Source organism: Dama dama, chromosome 27 (assembly GCF_033118175.1).
Source record: "Dama dama isolate Ldn47 chromosome 27, ASM3311817v1, whole genome shotgun sequence".
NCBI lineage: Eukaryota > Metazoa > Chordata > Mammalia > Artiodactyla > Cervidae > Dama > Dama dama.
The window spans coordinates 25,158,028-25,184,211 of NC_083707.1; the positions used below are offsets into that span (position 1 = coordinate 25,158,028).

Sequence of the window (26,184 nt, forward strand, 5' to 3'; positions counted from 1 at the left end):
ACTTGGGTGCAGTCTCAAAAATGACAGAATGATCTCTGTTCATTTCCAAGGCAAACCATTCAGTATCACAGTAATCCAAGTCTATGCCCAAACCACTAATGCCAAAGAAGCTGAAATTGAATTGTTCTATGATGAATTATAGGACCTTCTAGAACTAACACCAAAAAAGATGCCCTTTTCATCATAGTGAACTGGAATGCAAAAGTAGGAAGTCAAGAGGTACCTGGAGTAACAGGCAAGTTTGGCCTTGGAGTACAAAATGAAGCAGGGCAAAGGCTGAAAGAGTTTTGCCAAGAGAACACACTGGTCATAGCAAAGACCCTCTTCCAAAAACACAAAACGTGACTCTACACATAGACATCACCAGATGGTTAATACCAAAATCAGATTGATTATATTCTTTGTAGTCAAAGATAGAGAAGCTGTATACAGTCAGCCAAAACAAGACCAGGAGCTGACTGTGGCACAGACCATGAACTCCTTATTGCCAAATTCAGACTTAGATTGAAGAAAGTAGGGAAAACCACTAGGCCATTCAGGTATGACATATATCAAATCACTTAGGATTATACAGTGAAAGTGACAAATAGATTCAAGGGACTGGATCTGATAGAGTGCCTGAAGAACTATGGCCAGAGTTTTGTGACATTGTTATAGTAGGCAGTGATCAAAACCATCTGCAAGAAAAAGAAATGCAAAAAGGCAAAGTGGTTGTCTGAGGAGGCCTTACAAATATCTGAGAAAAGAAGAGAAGCTAAAGGCAAAGGAGAAAAGGAAAGATAAACCCATCTGAATGCAAAGTTCCAAAGAATATCAAGGAGAGATAAGAAAGACTTCCTCAGTGGTCAGTGCAAAGAAATAGAGGAAAACAATAGAATGGGAAAGACTAGAGAACTCTTCAAGAAAATTAGAGATACCAAGGGAACATTTCATGAAAAGATGAGCACAATAAAGGAGAGAAACGATATGGACCTAACAGAAGCAGAAGATATTAAGAAGAGGTGGCAAGAATACACAGAAGAAGTTTACAACAAAGATCTTCATGACCCAGAAAAAGATGAAGGTGTGATCACTCACCTAGAGCCAGACATCCTGGAGTGCAAAGTCAAGAGGGCCTTAGGAAGCATTACTATGAAGAAAGCTAGTGAAGGTGACTGAATTCCAGTTGAGCTATTTTAGATCATTAAAAGATGATACTGTTAAAGTGCTGTAACAATATGTCAGCAAATTTGGAAAACTCATCAGTGGTTACAGGACTGGAAAAGGTCAGTTTCCTCATTCCAACCCAAAGAAAGGCAATGCCAAAGAATGTTCAGACTACCACACAATTGCACTCATCCCACACACTAGCAAAGTAATGCTCAAAATTCTCCAAGAGAGGCTTCAATAGTACCTGAATGGAGAACTTCCAGATGTTCATGCAGGATTTAGAAAAGGTAGAGGAACCAGAGTCAAATTGCCAACATCCACTGAATCATAGGAAAAGCAAGAGAATTCAAAAAAATATCTACTACTACTTTATTGACTACGCCAAAGCCTTTGACTGTCTTCAGTTCAGTTCAGTTGAGTCGCTTAGTTTTGTCCGACTCTGCGACCCCATGAACCACAGCACTCCAGGCCTCCTTGTCCATCACCAACTCCTGGAGTCCACCCAAACCCATGTCCATCGAGTTGGTGATGCCATCCAACCATCTCATCCTCTCTCATCCTCTTCTCCTCATACCCTCAATCTTTCCCAGCAACAGGGTCTTTTCAAATAGAGTCAGCTCTTCGCATCAGGTGGCCAAAGTATTGGAGTTTCAGCTTCAACATCAGTCCTTCCAATGAACACCTAGGACTGATCTCCTTTAGGATGGACTGGTTGGATCTCCTTGCAGTCCAAGGGACTCTCAAGAGTCTTCTCCAACACCACAGTTAAAAAGCATCAATTCTTTGGCGCTCAGCTTTCTTTATAGTCCAACTCTCACATCCATACATGACCACTGGAAAAACCATAGCCTTGACTAGATGGACCTTTGTTGGCAAAGTAATGTCTCTGCTTTTTAATATGCTCTCTAGGTTGGTCATAACTTTCTTTCCAAGGAGTAAGCGTCTTTTAATTTCATGGCTGCAATCACCATCTGCAGTGATTTTGGAGCCCAGAAAAATAATGTCAGCCACTGTTTCCACTGTTTCCCCATCTATTTCCCATGAAGTGATGGGACCAGATGCCATGATCTTAGTTTTCTGAATGCTGAACTTTAAACCAACTTTTTCACTCTCCTCTTTCGCTTTCGTCAAGAGGCTCTTTAGTTCTTCTTCACTTTCTGCCATAATGGTGGTGTCATCTGCATCTGAGGTTATTGATATTTCTTCCGGCAATCTTGATTCCAGCTTGTGCTTCCTCCAGCCCAGCCCAGAATTTCTCATGATGTACTCTGCATAGAAGTTAAGTTAGAAGTTAAATAAGCAGGGTGACATTATACAGCCTTGCTGTACCCCTTTTTCTATTTGGAACCAGTCTGTTGTTCCATGTTCAGTTCTAACTGTTGCTTCCTGACTTGCATACAGGTTTCTCAAGAGGCAGGTCAGGTATTCCAATCTCTTTCAGAATTTTCCACAGTTTATTGTGATGCACACACTCAAAGGCTTTGGCATAGTCAGTAAAGCAGAAATAGATGTTTTTCTGGAACTCTCTTGCTTTTTCGATGATCCAGTGGATGTTGGCAGTTTGATCTCTGGTTCCTCTTCCTTTTCTCAAACCAGCTTGAACATCTGGAAGTTCATGGTTCACGTATTGCTGAAGCCTGGCATGGAGAACTTTAAGGATTACTTTATAGCGTGTGAGATGAGTTCAGTTGTGTGGTAGTTTGAGCATTCTTTGGCATTGCCCTTCTTTGGGATTGGAATGAAAACTGACCTTTTCCAGTCCTGTGGCCACTGCTGAGTTTTCCAAATTTGCTGGCATATTGAGTGCAGCACTTTCACAGCGTCATCTTTCAGGATTTGAAATAGCTCAACTGGTATTCCATCACCTCCACTAGCTTTGTTCGTAGTGATGCTTCCTAAGGCGCACTTGACTTCACATTCCAGGATGTCTGGTTCTAGGTGAGTGATCACACCATTGTGATTATCTGGCTTGTGAAGATCTTTTTTATACAGTTCTTTTGTGTATTCTTGCCACCTCTTCTTAATATCTTCTGCTTCTGTTAGGTCCCTACCATTTCTGTTCTTTATTGTGCCCATCTTTGCATGAAATTTGACTGTCTAGATCACAACAAACTGTGGACAATTCTTCAAGAGATGAGAATACCAGATCACCTTACCTGCCTCCAGAGAAGTCTGTATGCAGGTCAAGAAGCAACTGTTCAAACTGGACATAGAACAATGAACTGGTTCCAAATTGGGAAAGGAATACGTTCAGGCTTTATATTGTCACATTGCTTTTTTAAGATATATGCAGAGGACATCATGCAAATTGCCGGATTGGATGAAGCACTAGCTGGAATCAAGATTGCCCAGAGAAATATCAATGACCTCAGATATGCAGATGACACCACCCTTATGGCAGAAAGGGAAGAGGAACTAAAGAGCCTCTTGATGAACGTGAAAGAGGAAAGTGAAAAAGCTGGCTTAAAACTCAACATTCAAAAAACTAAGATCATGGCATCCGGTCCCATCACTTCATGGCAAATAGATGGGAAACAATGGAAAGAATAATAGACTTTATAATCTTGGGCTCCAAAATCACTGCAGATTGTGACGGCAGCCGTGAAATTAAAAGATGATGGCTCCTTGAGAGAAAAGCAATGACCATCCTAGGCAACATATTAAAAAGCAGAGATATTACTTTGCTTACAGTGGTCTGTCTACACAAAGGTATGGTTTTTCCAGCAGTCATGTATGGATGTGAGAGCTGGAGTATAAAAAAAGCTGAGCACCAACAAGTTGATGCTTTTGAACTGTGGTGTTGGAGAAGACTCTTGAGAATCCCTTGGGCTGCAAGGAGATCCAAGCAGTCCATCCTAAAGGAGATCAGTCCTGAATATTCTTTGGATGGACTGATGCTGAAGCTGAAGTTCCAAGACTTTGGTCACCTGATGCAAAGAACGTACTCATTGGAATAGGCCCTGATGCTGGGAAAGATTGAAGGCAGGAGGACAGTTTTGCCTCCTTGTTGGCTCAGATGATAAATATCTGCCTGCAGTGTGGGAGACCCAGTTTTGATCTCTAGGTCAGGATCATCACCTGGAGAAGGGCATGGCAACCCATTCCAGTATTCTCGAGAATCCCATGGACAGAGTAGCCCTGTGGGCTACAGTCCATGGGGCTGCAAAGAGGCAGATGCGTTTGAGCAACTCTCACTCACTCACTCACTCAAGTACAGTTTTATTTCCTTCTCTTCCTAATCTGTATACATTTTACTGTATTGCTTTTAGTAAGGTTTTTACCTTTCTTGGCCAAGATCTCCAGTGACTAAAGTGAAGTATTAACTGCTCAGTTGTCTCTGACTCTTTGGGACCCCATGTCCTCCAGAATCCTATGTCTGTGGAATTCTCCAGGCAAGAATATTAGAGTGGGTAGACATTTCCTTCTGCAGGAAATCTTCCTGACTCAGAGATTGAACCCGGGTCTCCTGCATTGCTGACTGTAAGTGGTAATATTTTGCATCACTGTCACAGTCCCAGTTTCAAAGGGGAAACATTAATTTTTTTTTTATATTGCGGAAGATGTTACATCTTACTCAAGATGTTGCTAGATTTGATTTGTTTATTATTTGCCTAAGGATTTAAATCTAAGTTCATGAATAAGAAAATAGTATAATTGTTTAGTAATGTCCTTGTCAGGTTTTGTTTTTAAGGGTTTGCTAGATTTAAAGGTAACTTGGGGGTATTTCTTCTTTCTCTACTATCTGGAAGAGTTTGCAAAAGAGTAAGATTATTGATGCCATCTAGCTAAAGTTTTCCAGTTTTGTTTTTTGTTTATTTTAGGAAGGTTTTTAATTACAAATTCAATTTCCTCAATAAGACTCTTTAGATATTCTATTTATTCCTGTGTCCATTTTGGTTATTTCTAGTTTTTTAAGATTATGTCCATTTCATCAAAATTTTGTATTTTTTTGGAACAGAGACTTTCTCAGTATTCTTTTGTTTCCTATGTTGTACTGTGCTTAATTCTTCAGTTGTGTCTGACTCTTTGCAACCCCATGGACTGTAGCCCACCAGGTCCCTCTGTCCCTGGGGATTCTCCAGGTACAAATGCTGGAGTGGGTTGCCATGCTCTCCTCCGGGGATCTTTCTATCCCGGGGATCAAACCCAGGTCTCCTACATTGCAGTCAGATTCTTAACCATCTGAGCCACCAGGAAAGCCCAAGAATACTGGAGTGGGTAACCTATCCTTCTCCAGGGGTACTTCCCAAAGCAGGAATTGAACTGGAGTCGCCTGCCTTGCAGGCGGATTCTTTACCAGCTGAGCTACCAGGGAAGCCCATTTTGTTTCCTATAAGTCTATAGAATATGTTGTTGTTTAGTTGCTCAGTAGTGTCTGACTGTTTTGTGACCCCATGGACTTCAGCCCACTGGGCTCCAATGTCCATGGGATTTTCCAGGCAAGAGTACTGGAGTGGGATGCCATTTCCTACTCCAGGAAGTCTTTCTGAGCCAGGTATTGAACCCATGTCTCCTTCAAGTCTCCTGCATTGCAGTTGGATTCTTTACTGCTTAGTCACCGGGGATATGTAGTGATCTCCTTTTTCATTCCTGATATTTGTTTGTGCCTTCTCTTTTTTTCTTTTAAACATGATATATTTTATCCATCACCATATAGTTAACACATTTTACCCATTTTTGTCCTCCTTTCTCTCTGTTGTCTGTACCTACATGTTTGTTTTGGTTTGGTTTGTTCACTTATTTGGATGTTTTTGTTTGTTTTTTTATATTCTGCATGTGAGCTAAATCATATATTTGTCTTTTTCCATGTGACTTATTTCTCTTAGCATAATACCCTCAAGGTCTTCCATGTTGTCACAAATGGCAAGATTTATTTCTTTTTTGTGTGATTTGTGTTGTATTCTTTCAAACCAGTCAGTCCTAAAGGAAATCAACCCTGAATATTCTTTGGAAGGACTGGTGATGAAACTGAAGTTCCAGTACTTTGGCCACCTAATGCAAGGAACCGACCCATTAGAACAGATCCTGATGTTGGGAAAGATTGAGGGCAAGAGGAGAAGGGGGTGACAGAGAATGAGATGGTTAGATGGCACCACTAACTCAATGGATGTGAGTTTGAGCAAACTCAGGGAGATAGTCCCTTCAGGACAGGGAAGACTGGCGTGCTGCAGTTCAAGTGGTCGCGAAGAGTCAGGTAGGACTTAACGACTGAACGACAGCAACAGCAACAAGTATTCATTCTATATACACATCTCTTTATGCATTCATTCCTTGATGGAAACTTCAGTTGTGTGACTATTATAAATAGTGATGCAGTGAACATAGGGGTGCATATATCTTTTCAAATTAGTGTTTTTGCATTATTTGGGTTAATACCCAAAAGTGGACTAACCAGTCATTTACTAGTGCTCTTCTTAATTTTTTGAGGTGTCTCCCTACTGTTTTCCATAGTCGCTGCACTACTTTACATTCCCACTAACAGTTCACAGGGTTCTTTTTTCTCCACATTCTCTCAACACCTGTTATTTTATCTTTTTTTTTGTATATATAATAACTATCATCATGGTCATGAGGTAAAATCTCATTGTGTTTATTTTTTCATTTCCATAATAATTGGTAATGTTGACCACTTTTTCATGTATGTGCCTATTGGTCATCTGTATATCTTCTTTAGAAAAATGTTTACTGCTGTCCACCTGAAACTAATGCAACATTGTAAATCAATTATACTCTAATAAGAATTTAAAAAAGAATGTAACAAGATGACAGGATCCCCCCCCCCCGAAAGAAGTCTATTCAGCATCTTTGCCCATTTTTAAAAAATATGGTTGATTTACAATGTTGTATTAATTTCTGGTTTTCATCAAAATGATTCAGTTAACATGTACATACATATATATTCTTTTTTATTCTTTTCCATTATAGCTTATCACAGGATATTGAATAGAGTTCCTTGTGCTATACAGTAGGACTTGTTGTTTATCCCCTTTGCCCATTTTTAAATTGAGTTGTTTGGCTTTTTGTTGTTGAGATGTATGAGTTCTTTATATACTTGGATATTAACCTCATATTGAATATATGATTTGCAAATACCTTCTCCCATTGGGTAGGTTGTCTCTTTGTTTTGTTGATGGTTTCCGTTGCTGTACAGATTATGTGATTATGTATACATGAACTTTAAACATGTCCACAGATGAATTACAGTTGAATACAAAGGTAAAATTTTAAATCCATACTTTCCTATATACCAGAAACAAATCTGAAAAAAAAGTTTATTTAAAAATAGCATTCATTAGAACATAAAATATAAAATATCTAGAATAAATGTAACAAATGACATGCACAGCCTCTATTAAGAAAACTATGAATATTTCTGAGAGAATTTGAGAAGTGCTATAACTCCAATACTTTGGCCACCTCATGTGAAGAGTTGACTCGTTCGAAAAGACCCTGATGCTGGGAGGGATTGGGGGCAGGAGGAGAAGGGGATGACAGAGGATGAGATGGCTGGATGGCATCACCAACTTGATGGGCATGAGTTTGAGTAAACTCCAGGAGTGTGTGATGGACAGGGAGGCCTGGTGTGCTGCGATTCTTGGTGTCGCAAAGAGTCAGACATGACTGAGCGACTGAACTGACTGACTGAACTGATATCAATAAATGATGTTAATGGCTTAAAAGGCTAAATTTTGTAACATTCTCTCCAAAATACTCTGTAAATTGAATGCAGTCACAAAATCTTAACAGATTTTGTGGAGCTCTCTCTTTGTGGAGCTTGACAAGCTAATTCTAAACTGTATGTGATGCATGCATACAGCAGAATATAATTCAGCCTTAAAAAAAAGAAGGAAAACTGCCATATGTGACAACATGGATGAACCTGGAGAGCATCATTATGCTAAGTACTAAAGAGGTCACAGACGATTACTGTGTGATTCCACTTGTTTAAGATGTCTATAATAGTTACCTTCGTAGAAGCAGAGATGTTGATTGGTAGGGACTTGAGGGGAAATGGAGAGCTGTTTTTCAATGGGTGTGAAGATTTAGTTATGCAAGATGAATAAGTTCTAGAGATCTGCTGTACATCATAATGCCTACAGTTTACTGTATTGTACACTTTGTTGTTAGACTCTGTGCCACCATGGACTGTAGCCTACCAGGCTCCTCTGTATGAGATTTCCCAGGCAGGAATACTGGAGTGGGTTGCCATTTCCTTCTCCAGGGGATCTTGTACACTTAAAAATTTGTTAAAGGATAGACAATCATGTTAAATGTTCCTATCACAATAAAACTAATACAATGAAACAAAACTGATATTAATGAAAATTGTTGCTTTATTTAGGAGGGTACTGCTTCGTGTTGATCCACCATGTGGCCCCTAGTGAAAGGAATGGTCACTACCTAGTACCTTCTTCTACTCACCCTCTAGCTTTCCAACAGGACATTCTGAACAGTCGTTCCTTCCAACCATGACCACTACAAGCACCCTCTCCCTTTAGTTTGACAGAGAAGGGAGAGCTAGAGAGGGAAGGGAGATGGTTTATGATGTCTAATAATTAATGAAAACAATAAAAATGGAATATTTTTGGATCCTTGCATGAAGATAATAATAGTTATTTATGAGTGAGAAGATTATAAGTGATTTTTTCAGTTTTCAATTTTTCATTGGTGGTGTTTGATTTTTCTACAATAAAGTATTTGACCAACAAGAGCAAATAAAAAGTCTTAGTTTTTGTAGGTGAAAAGATGATGATTTTATTTTGGTCACATTAACTGGGATAGTGAAGTTATTTTCTTCAGTAACTTTAGTATATCGCTAGTATTGATGCCTCTCAGGGTATATAAGAAATCTGAAACTCTGCTGTGCTAAACAATAGACTAAATAGGGAACAAAAATCAATATAAAGAATGTTTATAATCTACATCAGAACTACTCTAAAACCTTTCTCTGATCTTTCTGTGATCTGATTATTTTAATTAGCCATTAAGTGCATATATTAGCATACATATTTTTATTTCTAGGTAATGGAAATATACAAACAAGTTCATGGAGAACTTCTAGAAGCCATAGACAATCTTGAAAAAGCCAAACTCAGAGTTAAACAAAACAGAATAGAAATGGAAAGGGATATTCGTGATGATGAAATAAGTAAGGTTGCCTACAAGTAAGTATATTCCACAAATGTTTTTTATAGCATTTAAAACTTGGACTTCCCTGGTGGCTCAGATGGTAAAGTTGCTGCCTGCAATGTGGGAGACCCAGGTTCAATCCCTGGGTCAGGAAGATTCCCTGGAGAAGGAAATGGCAACCCACTCCAGTCTCTTGCCTGGAAAATTCCATGGACTTAGGAGCCTGCTAGGCTACAGTTCGTGGGGCCGCAAAGAGTCAGATATGACTGAGCAACTTCACTAGCATTAAAAAGGAAAATATTAATTAAAAATGTGATATATATTCCTGTATAAGAAATTCAGATAAGGAGAAAGGAAATTATCTAAATTTCCACATCTATCTTATTACCAAGTTAATATAAAAATTAAAATATATGTCTTTTACCTATGTTAAACTACTTGTGTATGAATCCCTAAAGCAGTATTTTTCTCTGTCATTTTAAAACTCTTCATACATATTGCCAAATTGCCTATGGATATGCTATAATAATATATATCCCTGCTAACAATGGAAAAGAGTTACTATTTGAAAAAGTATTCCAGAATGGGATAGTATAAGAACAAATCATATAGCCTTGTGTTAATTATAAACATAGGATATCATTAATTAACTCATATTTATTTGCTTGCTAATAGCCTGGAATATTTTAAATGCATATAGATTAATTATATTTTGTGTATTATTGACTTTTTATTACATTTCTGATGTATTTGAATTTTATGACATCCATCTAGTTCTTAGTTTGGTTTTAAACTATTTATGTTTCTGTGTGATATAAAAATCTTTATTTATTCAAACTTATCAGTCATTTAGTATAGAAAAAGTCACATTCATTATGGACCTAGAGTCAAATAAATGTAAGTAAAATGAAGAACAAAAATTTATACATTATCCTGTGATCTGGATAACATGCACTTATTAAGATGTTTATATTTTCTCATATCTGATGTCTATTTCAAAATAAACAAAATAGTGTTTACTTGTGTATCTTTTGCTATTGTGTTCATTGTTTTGGGATTGTTTTTATAGATTTTTTTGTCCCTTTATTCTTATCTTGTTCTCTTGTAATTGATGACTATCTTTAGTGTTATGTTTGGATTTCTTTTTTCTTTTTTATGTTTATAACCATCATAAATTTTGGTTTGTGGTTTCCCTGAGGTTTTTCTGTAGCCATCTATATTTTTATACTTGACTGTTATGAGTTGCTGATCCCTTATTTTCAAATGCATGTAAAGAAATCTGCATATGTACTCTCCTACCTCACAGTTACTGTTTTTGGTATCATATTTGCATCTAATTATTTTGTATGTTCCTTAGCTGCTGATTATGAATGTATTTTGTTGTATTGCTTTTTGTTTTTTAACATTTCTCGTAACTTGTGTGTAGATGATTTCTACCTTTACCGTATGATTGCCTTTATCTATTCCCTTTTGCATTTTGTAATTTTTATGTCTTTAATTGTGGCCTTTTCTTTTTTGCTTAGAAAAGTTACTTTAACATTTCTTTCATGGCTGGTTTGTGATACTGAAGGCTTTTAGGCTTGGTTTTCTATCTGTTCATCAAATCTGAATGAGAGCCTTGCTCAGTAGTTTTGATTGTAGTTTTTTCTTTCATCACTTTAAATATATCATGCCGCTCCTTCTGGTCTGTGATGTTTCTATTGAAAAGTCACCTGATAGCCTTATGGGAGTTCCCTTGTATGTTATTTGTTACTTTTCCCTTGTTGCTTTTCATTTATTTATTTTTATTTTATTTTATTTATTTCTTTTCATTTACTTTTATTAGTTGGAGGCTAATTACTGTACAATATTGTAGTGGTTTTTGTCATACATTGACGTGAATCAGCCAAGGATTTATATGTATTCCCCATCCCAAAGCCCCCTCCCATCTCCCTCTCTACCCGATCCCTCTGGGTCTTCCCAGTGCACCAGGCCCGAGTACTTGTCTCATGCACCCAACCTGGGCTGGTGATCTGTTTCACCCTAGATAATATACATGTTTCGATGCTGTTCTCTTGAAACATCCCACCCTCGCCTTCTCCCACAGAGTCCAAAAGTCTGTTCTGTACATCTGTCTCTCTTTTTCTGTTTTGCATATAGGGATATCATTACCATCTTTCTAAATTCCATATATATGTGTTAGTATACTGTAATGGTCTTTATCTTTCTGGCTTACTTCACTCTGTGTATAATGGGCTCCAGTTTCATCCATCTCATTAGAACTCATTCAAATGAATTCTTTTTAATGGCTGAGTAATATTCCATGGTGTATATTTACCACAGCTTCCTTATCCATTTGTCTGCTGATGGGCATCTAGGTTGCTTCCATGTCCTGGCTATTATAAACAGTGCTGCGATGAACATTGGGGTGCACGTGTCTCTTTCAGATCTGGTTTCCTCAGTGTGTACGCCCAGAAGTGGGATTGCTGGGTCATATGGCAGTTCTATTTCCAGTTTTTTAAGAAATCTCCACACTGTTTTCCATAGCGGCTGTACTAGTTTGCATTCCCACCAACAGTGTAAGAGGGTTCCCTTTTCTCCACACCCTCTCCAGCATTTATTGCTTGTAGACTTTTGGATAGCAGCCATCCTGACTGGCGTGTAATGGTACCTCATTGTGGTTTTGATTTGCATTTCTCTGATAATGAGTGATGTTGAGCATCTTTTCATGTGTTTGTTAGCCATCTGTATGTCTTCTTTGGAGAAATGTCTGTTTAGTTCTTTGGCCCATTTTTTGATTGGGTCATTTATTTTTCTGGAATTGAGCTTCAGGAGTTGCTTGTATATTTTTGAGATTAATCCTTTGTCTGTTTCTTCATTTGCTATTATTTTCTCCCAATCTGAGGGCTGTCTTTTCACCTTACTTATAGTTTCCTTTGTAGTGCAAAAGCTTTTAAGTTTCATTAGGTCCCATTTGTTTGTTTTTGCTTTTATTTCCAATATTCTGGGAGGTGGGTCATAGAGGATCCTGCTGTGATTTATGTCGGAGAGTGTTTTGCCTATGTTCTCCTCTAGGAGTGTTATAGTTTCTGGTCTTACATTTAGATCTTTAATCCATTTTGAGTTTATTTTTGTGTATGGTGTTAGAAAGTGTTCTAGTTTCATTCTTTTACAAGTGGTTGACCAGTTTTCCCAGCACCACTTGTTGAAGAGGTTGTCTTTTTTCCATTGTATATCCTTGCCTCCTTTGTCGAAGATAAAGTGTCCATAGGTTCGTGGATTTATCTCTGGGCTTTCTATTTTGTTCCATTGATCTATATTTCTGTCTTTGTGCCAGTACCATACTGTCTTGATGACTGTGGCTTTGTAGTATAGTCTGAAGTCAGGCAGGTTGATTCCTCCAGTTTCATTCTTCTTTCTCAAGATTACTTTGGCTATTCGAGGTTTTTTGTATTTCCATACAAATTGTGAAGTTATTTGTTGTAGTTCTATGAAGAATACCGTTGGTAGCTTAACAAGGATTGCATTGAATCTATAGATTGCTTTGGGTAGAATAGCCATTTTGACAATATTGATTCTTCCAATCCATGAACACGGTATGTTTCTCCATCTATTTGTGTCCTCTTTGATTTCTTTCATCAGTGTTTTGTAATTTTCTATGTATAGTTCTTTTGTTTGCTTAGGTAGATATACTCCTAAGTATTTTATTCTTTTTGTTGCAATGGTGAATGTTATTGTTTCCTTAATTTCTCTTTCTGTGTTTTCATTGTTAGTGTATAGGAATGCAAGGGATTTCTGTGTGTTAAGTTTATATCCTGCAACTTCACTATATTCGCTGATGAGCTCTAGTAATATTCTGGTAGAGTCTTTAGGGTTTTCTATGTAGAGGATCATGTCATCTGCAAACAGTGAGAGTTTCACTTCTTCTTGTCCTGTCTGGATTCCTTTTATTTCTTTTTCTGCTCTGATTGCTGTGGCCAAAACTATGTTGAATAGTAGTGGTGAGAGTGGGCACCCTTGTCTTGTTCCTGATTTTAGGGGAAATGTTTTCAATTTTTCACCATTGAGGATAATGTTTGCTGTGGGTTTGTCATATATAGTTTTTATTATGTTGAGGTATGTTCCTTCTATTCCTGCTTTTTGGAGAGTTTTAATCATAAATGGGTGTTGAGTTTTGTCAAAGCCTTTTTCTGCATCTATTGAGATAATCGTATGATTTTTATCTTTCAATTTGTCATGTGGTGTATTACATTGATTGATTTGCGGATATTAAAGAATCCTTGCATTCCTGGGATAAAGCCCACTTGGTCATGATGTATGATTTTTTTAATATGTTGTTGGATTCTGTTTGCTAGAATTTGTTAAGGATTTTTGCATCTATGTTCATCAGTGATATTGGCCTGTAGTTTTCTTTTTTTTTTTGCAGCATCCTCGTCTGGTTTTGGAATTAGGATGATGGTGGCCTCATAGAATGAGTTTAGAAGTTTACCTTACTCTGCAATTTTCTGGAAGAGTTTGAGTAAGATAGGTGTTAGCTCTTCTCTAAATTTTTGGTAGAATTCAGCTGTGAAGCCATCTGGTCCTGGGCTTTTGTTTGCTGGAAGATTTCTGATTACAGTTTCGATTTCCTTGCTTGTGATGGGTCTGTTAAGATCTTCTATTTCTTCCTGGTTCAGTTTTAGAAAGTTATACTTTTCTAAGAATTTGTCCATTTCTTCCAAGTTGTCCATTTTATTGGCATAGAGCTGCTGGTAGTAGTCTCTTATGATCCTTTGTATTTCAGTGTTGTCTGTTGTGATCTCTCCATTTTCATTTCTAATTTAGTTGATTTGGTTCTTCTCCCTTTGTTTCTTAAGGAGTCTTGCTAACGGTTTGTCAATTTTGTTTATCTTTTCAGAAAACCAGTTTTTAGCTTTGTTGATTTTTGCTATGGTCTCTTTAGTTTCTTTTGCATTTATTTCTGCCCTAATTTTTAAGATTTCTTTCCTTCTACTAACCCTGGGGTTCTTCATTTCTTCCTTCTCTAGTTGCTTTAGGTGTAGAGTTAGGTTATTTATTTGACTTTTTTCTTGTTTCTTGAGGTAAGCCTGTAATGCTCTGAACTTTCCCCTTAGCACTGCTTTTACAGAATCCCATAGGTTTTGGGTTGTTGCATTTTCATTTTCATTTGTTTCTATGCATATTTTGATTCCTTTTTTGGTTTCTTCTCTGATTTTTGGTTATTCAGAAGCATGTTGTTTAACCTCCATGTGTTTGAATTTTTAATAGTTTTTTTTCCCTGTAATTGAGATCTAATCTTACTGCATTGTGGTCAGAAACGATGACTGGAATGATTTCAATTTTTTTGAATTTACCAAGACTAGATTTATGTGATCTATTATGTGATCTATGGTTCCGTGTGCACTTGAGAAAAAGGTGAAATTGATTGTTTTGGGGTGAAAAGTCCTATAGATATCAATTAGGTCTAGCTGGTCCATTGTGTCATTTAAAATTTGTGTTTCCTTGTTAATTTTCTGTTTAGTTGATCTATCCAGAGGTGTGAGTGGGGTATTAAAGTCTCCAACTCTTATTGTGTTATTGTTAATTTCCCCTTTCATACTCATTAGTGTTTGCCTTACATATTGTGGTGCTCCTCTGTTGGGCGCATATATATTTAAAATTGTTATATCTTCTTCTTGGATTCATCCTTTGATCATTATGTAGTGTCCTTCTTTGTCTCTTTTCACAGCCTTTATTTGAAAGTCTATTTTATCTGATATGAGTATTGCGACTCCTGCTTTCTTTTGGTCTCCATTTGCATGAAAATTTTTTTCCAGCCCTTCACTATCAGTCTGTATGTGTCCCTTGTTTTGAGGTGGGTCTCTTGTAGACAGCATATATAGGGGTCTTGTTTTTGTATCCACTCAGCCGATCTTTCTCTTTTGGTTGGGGCATTCAACCCATTTACATTTAAGGTAATTATTGATAGGTATGGACCCGTTGCCATTTACTTTGTTGTTTTGGGTTTGCATTTATACAACCTTTCTGTGTTTCCTGTCTAGAGAAGATCCTTTAGCATTTGTTGAAGAGCTGATTTGGTGGTGCTGAATCCTCTCAACTTTTGCTTGTCTGTAAAGCTTTTGAATTCTCCTTCATATCTGAATGAGATACTTGCTGGGTACAGTAATCTGGGTTGTAGGTTATTCTGTTTCATTACTTTCAGTATGTCCTGCCATTCCCTTCTGGCCTGAAGAGTTTCTATTGATAGATCAGCTGTTATCCTTATGGGAATCCCTTTGTGTGTTATTTGTTGTTTCTCCCTTGCTGCTTTTAATATTTGTTCTCTGTGTTTGATCTTTGTTAATTTAATTAATATGTGTCTTGGGGTGTTTCACCTTGGGTTTATCCTGTTTGGGACTCTCTGGGTTTCTTGGACTTGGGTGGCTATTTCCTTCCCCATTTTAGGGAAGTTTTCAGCTATTATCTCCTCAAGTATTTTCTCATGGCCTTTCTTTATGTCTTCTTCTGGGACTCCTATGATTCGAATGTTGGGGCGTTTCACATTGTCCCAGAGGTCCCTGAGGTTGTCCTCATTTCTTTTGATTCTTTTTTCTTTTTTCCTCTCTGCTTCATTTATTTCCACCATTTTATCTTCTACCTCACTTATCCTATCTTCTGTCTCTGTTATTCTACTGTTGGTTCCCTCCAGAGTGTTTTTGATCTCATTCATTGCATTATTCATTTTTAATTGACTCTTTTTTATTTCTTCTAGGTCCTTGTTAAACATTTCTTGCATCTTCTCAATCTTTGTCTCCAGGCTTTTTATCTGTAACTCCATTTAGTTTTCAAAATTTTGGATCATTTTTATTATCATTATTCTAAATTCTTTTTCAGGTAGATTCCCTATCTCCTCCTCTTTTTTTTTTTTTTTTTTTTGGCTTGGTGGGCATTTTTCATGTTCCTTTACCTGTTGGTTATTTCTCTGCCTTTTCATCTTGTTTAGATTGCTGTGTTTGGAGTGGCCTTTCTGTATTCTGGTGGTCTGTGGTTCCTTTTTATTGTGGAGGTTTCTCCTAGTGGGTGAGGTTGGACGAGTGGCTTGTCAAGGTTTCTTGGTTAGGGAATCCTACATCGGTGTTCTAGTGTGTGGAACTGGATTTCTTCTCCCTGGAGCGCCCAGTAGTGAGTTTTAAGATGGGTCTATATGTTAGGTGTGACTTTGGGGAGCCTGTATGTTGACACTCAGGGCTGTGTTCCTGTGTTGCTGGAGAATTTGCATGGTATGTCTTGCTCTAAAACTTATTGGCTCTTGGGTGGTGGTTGGTTTCAGTGTGGGTATGGAGGCTTTGATGATCTCTTATTACTTAATGTTCCCTGTAGTCACGAGCTCTCTGGTGTTCTCAGGTTTTGGGCTTAAGTCTCCTGCCTCTGGGTTTCAGTCTTATTCTTCCAGTAGCCTCAAGGCTTCTCCAACTATACAGCACTGATAATAAAACTTCTAGGTTAATGGTGAAAAGATTCTCCACAGTGAGGGACACCCAGAGAGGTTCACAGAGTTACATGAAAAAGAGGAGAGGGAGGAAGGAGATAGAGATGAGCAGGAGGAGAAAAAGAGGGACTCAAGAGGAGACAGATCTACACAATACTCTTTCCCCTAAGTGTTCTCTGTAGCCCAGAACACCCACAGAGATTCACAGAATTGGATTGAGAAGATAAGGGGGAGGGAGGAAATAGAGGTGATTTGGGGGAGAAAAAGGCAAGTCAAAAGCGGGAGAGAGTAATCATCACTCTCCTGAGTAAAAATGGGTACTGAATATTGGATTCTTAAATATCCAAAATTGATATCAAACACTGGAAAAAAAAAAGATTAAAAATCTGGAGTAGAAGTTAGACTCTTAAAAATACAGTTAAAAACAAAAACACAAAATTTAACAAATATATATGAAGTTCACTTTAAATATAGGGTCTTTTTTTTTTGCCAGGTTATAGTGAAATGAAAATGAAATTTAAGGAGTAATAGAGGACTTTAAAAGGAAATAAAAGAAAAAAAAAGACGAAAAAAAATTTTTAATTAAAAAAATAGTAAAAATATATGAGAATGAAAATGAAATTAAGGAGTAAAAGGGGAGTAATAGAGGACTTTAAAAGAAAATGAAAATTGAGGAGTAATAGAGGAGTAATAGGGAATTTTAAAAGAAAATAAAAAGAAAAAAATTTAAAAAAGAAAAGAAAAAAATATTTTTTTAATTAAAAAAAAAAAAGTAAAAATATATCTAGGAATTTCTCTGGAGCTGTTGTGGGCAGTTTGGGTTCGGTTCAGTTTCAGATAGCTCCTCGTTCCAGCTTACACTTCTCGCTATCTGTAGGCCCCTTCCAGTGTAGTCGGTGTTACCTACAGGGATTTTAATCTGTTGCACCTGTCACTTCTGAAGCGGTTCCCTTTGTTTCTTTGGCTTCTGTTTGCCGGCCTCTTCAGTGTCTAATTTCCGCCCTGACACACTCGGGCGGAGGTGGTCTCTCTTTAGGTTCGCTTGTTCAGTCGTGCTGCGGGGAGGGAGGGGCGCTGCAGACAAATGTCACTGGCGTGTGTGCGGAGCACGCGCAGTGTTCCGGCCACACTGGGTTTGCCCCACTCACGGGTGTGTGCTTCCCGGTCTACACTGCTTAGGCTCCCGGCTGCTCTGTAGGGGGCGGGCCCTGCGTTGCGTGCAGTTCCAGTTTTCCGGTATTCCACAAAAACAAAGGCTCGGTTGGGCCTGCGTTTTGTGCCTTCCCCAGCCAAGCAGCTCAGGCAGCCAGGAGCTTGAGGAGTGCACTCTCCCCGGGTGTGGTGCGCCTTATCCCCTCCGCGGGCCCAGCTTCAGTTTCCGCGCGCAACGGTCAGGTGCTCCTTGTGTCTGTTCTGGGGGGCTGGTCTCTAGCCGCGACTCTCCCGGCGGATGTCAACCATCCAGGATCTCAGGAAGTCTTTGGTTAGAAGCTGGGAGCCTGTTTGCCGTTTGGTAGGGGACGCCGTCTCTGGGCCGCGTTTGCCCCTTTCCCCTCCCCCCTGCCTCCTGCCTCTGGTGGGGGATGGGCCGGTCTGTAGCCAGCTAGCTCCTCTCTGGGATCACTCAGTCCTTCCTTTGTTCTGCTAATGGCCCGCAGTGTGTTCGGTTAGCGCTTTTCACGGTTAATTTTCTCTCTCTCTTGCTGTCCCACAGTTTAAGTTGCTATCTCAGGTTAGCTCCCTCTGATTGCCCTCAGGGCATTCGGGCCTGGTCCTTACCCTGAGCAATGCCGCCCACTCCTCTCCGTTCTGCCCCCACTTGCTGGTGGCGGATGCAGGCGTCTGGGGTACTTTTCTGCTGGGAGTTGCTTTTAAGCATGTAATCTGGATTTTATTTCTTTTTCATCCCAGTTAGGTTGCCCTCCGAGATTCAAAAACTTCCCCCAGACCTGCCAGTGAGAGGGTTTCCTGGTGTTTGGAAACTTCCTCTATTACGACTTCCTTCCCTGGATGGGTCTCCATCCCTAGCTCTTTTGTCTCTCTTTTTATCTTTTATATTTTGTCCTACCTCCTTTCGAAGACAATGGGCTGCTTTTCTGGGCATCTGATGTCCTCTGCTAGTGATCAGAAGTTGTTTTGTGGAGTTTGCTCAGTGTTCAAATGTTCTTTCGATGAATTTGTTGGGGAGAAAGTGGTCTCCCCACCCTATTCCTCTGCCATCTTAGCTTTTCCCCACTGGATCCTTTCAAATTACTGTTTCTGCACTGGATCCCACACTGTGTGAGGTTTTGTGTGTGCCATTTAAGAGTGAAATCTGTATTTCTCTAAGTTCTCTTGGACTCCAAAAGGTCAGCCCCCATGGCCTTCCAAGCTAAATGCTCTGGGAGGTTCCTCTTCCTGATACAGGACTCCCAGGCTGAGGCGGTTGATGTGGGGCTCAGACCTGTTATTCTTCTAGGAGACTCTCTGCAATGTAATTATGCTCCAGTTTGTGGGACCGCCTCCCAGGGGTATGGTAATTGACTCTATCACTAGTATGCTCCTCCTACTCATGTCAGTGTGATTCCTTCTTTATGTCTTTAGTTGTAGAAGATATTTTTTGGTAGGTTGGTCTTTTCACTGATGGTTGTTCAGCAGATAGTTGTGATTTTGGCGTGTGGAAAGGAGGTAAGCTCAGGGTCTTTCTACTCCATCATCTTGTCCTTTCTCAAAACATATATTACTTAATGATTCATTTTCATAACTCACCTGATTTGTTATATTTGAGCTGTCATTCAGTTACATATATTTTCCAATTTTCTCCTGATCTAGGAAAGCCTTGTGCTGTGCTAAGTCGATTCAGTCATGTCCAACTCTGTGCGACCCTATGGACTGCAGCCCACCATGCTCCTCTGTCCATGGGATTCTCAAGACAGGAGTACTGGTGTGGGTTGCCATGCCCTTCTCCAGGGGATCTTCCCCACCTAGAGATGTTTTCTGATTTGCCACTAATATAGTAAAGCCTCAGCTGAGACAACTGGGGAGATTTGACTCTACCCTGTTTCTCCAGTCTGTTAGAAATATTCTCAGGATAATAGGAGAGGAGTAAGAGCAAGCAGCCATGAAATTAAAAGATGCTTACTCCTTGGAAGGAAAGTTATGACCCATCTGGAGAGCATATTATAAAGCAGAGACATTACTTTGCCAACAAAGGTCCGTCTGGTCAAGGCTATGGTTTTTCCAGTGGTCATGTATGGATGTGAGAGTTGGACTGTGAAGAAAGCTGAGCGCCGAAAATTGATGCTTTTGAACTGTGGTGTTGAAGAAGACTCTTGAGAGTCCCTTGGACTGCAAGGAGATCCAACCAGTCCATCCTGAAGGAGATCAGTCCTGGGTGTTCACTGGAAGGACTGATGCTGAAGCTGAAACTCCAATACTTTGGCCGCCTCATGCGAAGAGTTGACTCATTGGAAAAGACCCTATGCTGGGAGGGATTGGGGGCAGGAGGAGAAGGGGATGACAGAGGATGAGATGGCTGGATGGCATCACCGACTCAATGGGCATGAGTTTGAGTAAACTCCGGGAGTTGGTGATGGACAGGGAGGCCTGGCGTGCTGCGATTCATGGGGTCGCAAAGAGTCGGACACGACTGAGCGACTGAACTGAACTGAAGAGCAAGCAGGCACACTCACACATGAACTTCCTAAGTCTCCGATTGCATCCCTTTTTGGTAATATTCAAATGACTATAGCAAGTCAGATGACTAAGGTCAAAGTCAGTTAGGCAAACCTACAAATTTATATGGCCAAAAAGTGGAGGCAGGAACTTCATTTGAGACTGTAATGCTCTCAATTTTCTGCACTCTTTTTCTTATTTTACTTTATTTCTTATTTTATCTTAAGCTGTTGATTATGTTTCTATATCTGTCTCTTATTTTAATCATTTATCTATTTCTGTCTCTGTACATATACACCAAATGTATATTCAACATTTCATTAATCTATTTGGCACAAACAGATGTTTGTGTATATTAATTACAAATGAAACATTCTACATCTTGTAACATTTTCTAAAATTTTTGCTTCTCAATTTTGAATATAAAAATTAGCTGGTGATTTTTATGGATAACATTTAAATAGGGCCCAAAGGCATATTTTTATTAATTTCTTTACTCAATATTGTTTATCACACCATATAACTTACTTGTTAATTTTCTTCTCATTTTTAAGCATATTTTCTAAAAGTTCTGTTATAAGCATTAACGAGTCACAAATGATTTACTAAGTAAAATGTTAAAGGTATGTTTAATTTTCCTTCACTATTTTTTTAGTTTTTTGAGAATTAGTAGACATATAGAAACACAATTATGTGTGCTATCAAATACATAGATTGATGATTTTTATCTACATGTATATGTATATATATTCATGTCACCATGCCTCAGGTTTAGATATAAAAAGTTTCCAGCATATAGAATTTTTTTTATTTTCCTTCTCAGTTCATACCATTCCCTGAAAGAAGTAATCACCATTCTGACTTCTATCACCATGGTTAGTTTGGTCTGTTCTTGAATTCCATATAAATGGAAACAGCATATATTCTTTTGTGTCTTGATTGCTCTACTTGTAGTAATTCTTTAAAGGTAAAATGATTCTTCCCATTTTATTCTTCTAAATTTATTTATGATTTAGCAAATAAAAGAATAATGAAATCTGAAGTATCAGTGGGGGCAACTTTGGCACTGAAAAATTCTTGAAAGGCTGAGGAATTGATCACATTAGTTAATGCTTTAAGAAATAGAGATGAAGAGATAACTAAGATAATACTTAGTTCTTGCATTTCACGGGGCAGGGCGACTGCTTGCTTCTTACTCAGTCAAAATCTATAGTTTATTATCTGCACTGGGGAAATGGATAACATTGAGAGAAGAAAAATTAACTTCAAATGAAGAAAATTGAACCACACATGTATGTTTTAAATGCTGAGACTCCCAACCACTCATTTTTGATCTGGAAGAACAATAGAATTCTGATAGGAAAACTGTACTCTCCAGGTTTGAAAGGGTAAAGAGGAATCTTCTTGCTCATTTGTTTGTTCCTTTAATTTTGATTTCTGTTGTAAGATTATATCTTTCAGTTTAATTTGACTTTACTCCTAAAATTAGAGTTAGTGCCTGAGAGGCTGGGTGAATTCGATAAACACACCATATATTTATTGGTCACTAGCATTTATTTTCTTGTGAATTCTTGTTTATCTTATCTGCTCATTTGTCTATTGGGTAATTTCTCCATTCCATATTGCATTGTAGAATTTTATTACAAGCAAATGATTTACTCTTTAATCTCTTATATGGGTTTCAGGTAAATCTACCACTCTATTATTTTGCTTATGGTTTCTTTAAAAAGTTGGGCTTACCTGTATTCCTTGCTAATATTTTCTGCAAATGATATTTTTGTCACTTTCTCACTGTATTTTTTCATGCATTAAACTATAAGACCATACTTTAAAGTGACTTTTATATTTGGAACCCGTTTTCTTCCTACCACATAAGATAAAGGATTATGTAGTTTTACAGATTAGCACTGGTCTTTTTTTGTGGAAGGTCGCCTAGGAATAAAAATCTCCTCAGCAATTACTCTTCCTTAAGTAAGCCCCTTATTTCCCAGAACTGCAGTTTCCTCCTTTTGGCTACTGTGACCGTCAGGGAAACAAGACAGTAAACCAGAGGTTTATATATTTTTTAAATTTTTTAAAGATTCTTTTTTTAATGTGGACCATTTCCCCCCCAAACTTATTTATTTTGAATTGAAGGAAAATTGCTTCCTAATATTGTGTTGGCCTCTGTCACACATCAGCAGGAATCAACCACAGGTATCCATGTGTCCCCTCCGTCTAAGCCTCCCTCCCACCTCCCACCTCCCACCCCTTCCCACCACTCTTGATGTGGACTATTTTTAAAGTTTTACTGAATTTGATACAACATCATTTCTGTTTTCTGGTTTTGTTCTTTGGCTGTGAGGCATGTAGGATATTAGCTCTCTGACCAGGGATCAAACCCGCACCCTACTGCCCTGGAAGGCGAAGTCTTAACCACTGGACTGCCTAGGAAGTCCCAGCGCTTTAATAATGTATGGTCTTGCCCCTTTTACAGCTTCTTCTCTTCTCTTCCTTTTTTCCGCTTTTTAAAAATTGCCTTTCATAACCCTGTACCATCCAGGCTCTGAATCAAAGGTGCTGCTTAGGTCTCTTACTTGAAATCAAATCAAATGGTGGCTTATTTAAAAAATGCACACATCATTCACTTTTCTTTCAGTTCTTTCCATCAGAAACATAATTTTTTTTTCCTCCCTATTTATTTCTTTATATCTAAGTAGTACTTTTCAGGAGCTTCTTTGGGTTGAAAAACCTTTAGGAATAGATAAATTCTGTTGATCTACATTGTTAAGTCAGGAGCAAATTCAAATATAATTTAAGATATAGTTTCCCCTTCAATGTGGATAAAGTCAACTCTGTTTTTTCTCTTAGGAAAGAGATAGAAAAACTCAGCAATCTGTTTAATTTCTACTGTACATCAATACAAGATATTAATATTAATATTGAGGAGAATGAAGAGGCAGTGACGGAAGTATTGAGGGAAACAAAGTCATCAAAAAATGAATTAGCTGCTTTAGAAAAAACGGTAAGTTTTCATAATTAACATTTAAAAAAATACTGACATTAGCTTTGTACTATGGCTACTTGAACTTGTAATTTAGTGTATTTGTTTCTATATTAATATATATATTAATATTGAACCACCAATATATAATATAATATATATATAATATATAATATTGAACCACCTATGTCACTATGGGGCTTCCTTATTATTTTGTGTGTATCTCTCGTTCTATTCTCTTTTTGTTTCCTCTAATTAATCTTTATCTCAATAGTTAATGTCTACATTAATAAACTTATATAATGAGTTTTGATTATCTATTATGATGACTCCCCTAATCTTATATTTCCTTTTGAGTTTCAGGTTATTCTTTTATTAGAGTTATAATTGGAATCACATTCATTTATGGATTATATGATGGGGATATGAGATCTTTATGATGGGATCCTTAAACATAAACATGATCTGTCTCTCCATTTATTTGGATAGTTTTACTAAATTGGACCTTAATCAATTTCTTAGAACTTTGTCAAAGGCAAGCTCTGTCTTCAAAATCTTCTGTGATCATTCTTAGACAAATTAACCCTTCTGTCTCCACTGAATATTAAGTTGATTTTTAATGTAGATTTTTTTTTAAATACAGATAGTATTTGCAGTATATATTATTTATATTTCCTTAAGACTGATTTGTTTAATACTATATAGGTAACTTGCATAAATTTTTGGTTTTGGAAAAATGTTTTCTCTGATAGTAGAGCGCAGTTCTAAATAGGATTATTTTGTGAACTGTGATAGTTGTGCTATTTAACTGTTTTATATTTCTGATTTATTTTCTGACTAATGTATCAATTGCTATGAAAGCTATATTAAAATGTATCTCAGTATGATAGTGTATTTCTTTATTATTTCTTAATTATTTTGCCTTATATAGTTTGAAACCATATTTTTAGATGAAACTCACTTTAGAATGTTTAGAGTTAATTTTTTTCTTAAGATGTGTTTTATTTACATGTTTTGGGGCTACTAATTGTTAGAATTTTTGGAACACATATTACATTTACTGGATGTGAAGCATAATCAATCAATATCATTAGATTCTTCATGAACAGTTTAAGGGCCATATGATCTTTTCCTGACATATATTCAATTTTTCATGTTATGTCTACATATTTAATAATTCCTATGTTAAGATAATTTCTTATTAATTTATACAATAAATGTTTGATAATATTCCAAATTTAACACACAGCTCTTTCTGTTTATCAGACATCTCTGATTTGGTACTGTTTTGTTTCTTGTTACTAAAGTATATCTTCTATAAGCTTCTTTAGTGAGTTAGATTTAAAATTCTTAGAATTTTCTTTCCCTGAAAATTTTGTATTTTGTTCTTATTTAGGCAGTGTAGGGAATATGCACCTGAATTAAAATTGGAGTGACTTACACCACTGCATAGGCAATGTATAATAATGCAGAAATAAGCACGCCTGAAAACACTGAAACACACTGGACTGAAGTGTCAGAAGGGAAGAGATGGGATAAGGGAGGTGGAAGAAACTGATCTAAAATAGGTAGATTTAGATCCACCCTATGAGCTCATGGGCTGCAGCACACTAGGCTTCCCTGTCCATCACACTATCTGCCAAGTTTGCTCAAACTAATGTCCATTGAGTTGGTGATGCCATCAGCCAACCTCATTCTCTGTTGCCCCCTTTTCCTCCTGCCGTCAATCTTTCCCAGCATCAGGGTCTTTTCCAATAAGTCGGCTCTTCCCATTAAGTGGCCAAATTATTGGAGCTTTAGCATCAGTCCTTTCAGGGAATTTTCCAGGGAATTCCCAATATTCCAGGGAATATTCAGGGTTGATTTCCTTTCGGATTGACTGGTTTGATCTTCTTGCTGTCCAAGGGACTCTCAAGAGTCTTCTCCAGTACCCTAGTTTGAAAGCATCAATTATTCAGTGCTCAGCCTTCTTTATGGTCCAACTCTCACATCCATGCATGATTACTGCAAAAACCATAGCTTTAACTATATGGATCTTTGTTGACAAAGTGATATCATGGGCTTTTTAATACACTGTCTTGGTTTGTCATAACTTTTCTTCCAAAGAGCAAGCATCTCTTAATTTCATGGCTGCGGTTACTGTCCACAGTGATTTTGGAGCCAAGAAAATGAAATCTGTCACTGTTCCTACTTCCCCATCTATTTGCCAAGGGACTCTCAAGAGTCTTCTCCAACACCGTAGTTCAAAAGCATCAATTCTTCACTGCTCAGCTTTCTTTATATTTCAGCTCTCACATCCATACATGACTGCTGGAAAAACCATAGCTTTAACTGGGCTGACCTTTGTCAGTAAAGTAATGTCTCTGCTTTTTAGTATATTGTCTAGGTTGGTCATAGCTTTTCTTTCAGGGAGCAAACATCTTTTAATTTCATGGCTGCAGTCACCATCTGCAGTGATTTTGAAGCCCAAGAGAATAAAGTCTGTCACTGTTTCCATTGTTTCCCCATCTGTTTGCCATGAAGTGATGGGACTGGATGCTGTGATCTCAGTTTTTTGAATGCTGAGTTTTAAGCCAAATTTTTCAGTCTCCTTTTCAGCTTCATCAAGAGGCTGTTTAGTTTCTCTTCACTTTCTGCCATAGGGTGGCGACATCTGCATATCTGAGGTTATTGATGTTTCTTCTGGCAATCTTGATTCCAAACTGAGCTTCAACCAGCCCCGCATTTCACATGATGTACTCTGCATATGAGTTAAATAAGCAGAGTGATAATATACAGCCTTGACGTAGTCCTTCCCAATTTTGAACCAGTTCGTTGTTCA

The 26,184-nt window shown here is 37.9% G+C and overlaps 1 protein-coding gene across 1 annotated transcript in view; it reads left to right on the forward strand.

The window, feature by feature from the left end:
- The window catches only part of CCDC178 (coiled-coil domain containing 178), a 364,772-nt gene that overhangs the window by 53,381 nt on the left and 285,207 nt on the right, over positions 1-26,184 (forward strand). Inside the window, exons 8-9 of the mRNA XM_061130911.1 lie at positions 9,172-9,314; positions 23,231-23,384. Of these exons, the coding sequence (XP_060986894.1) occupies positions 9,172-9,314; positions 23,231-23,384 (297 nt within the window). The remainder of the gene's footprint in view (positions 1-9,171; positions 9,315-23,230; positions 23,385-26,184) is intronic.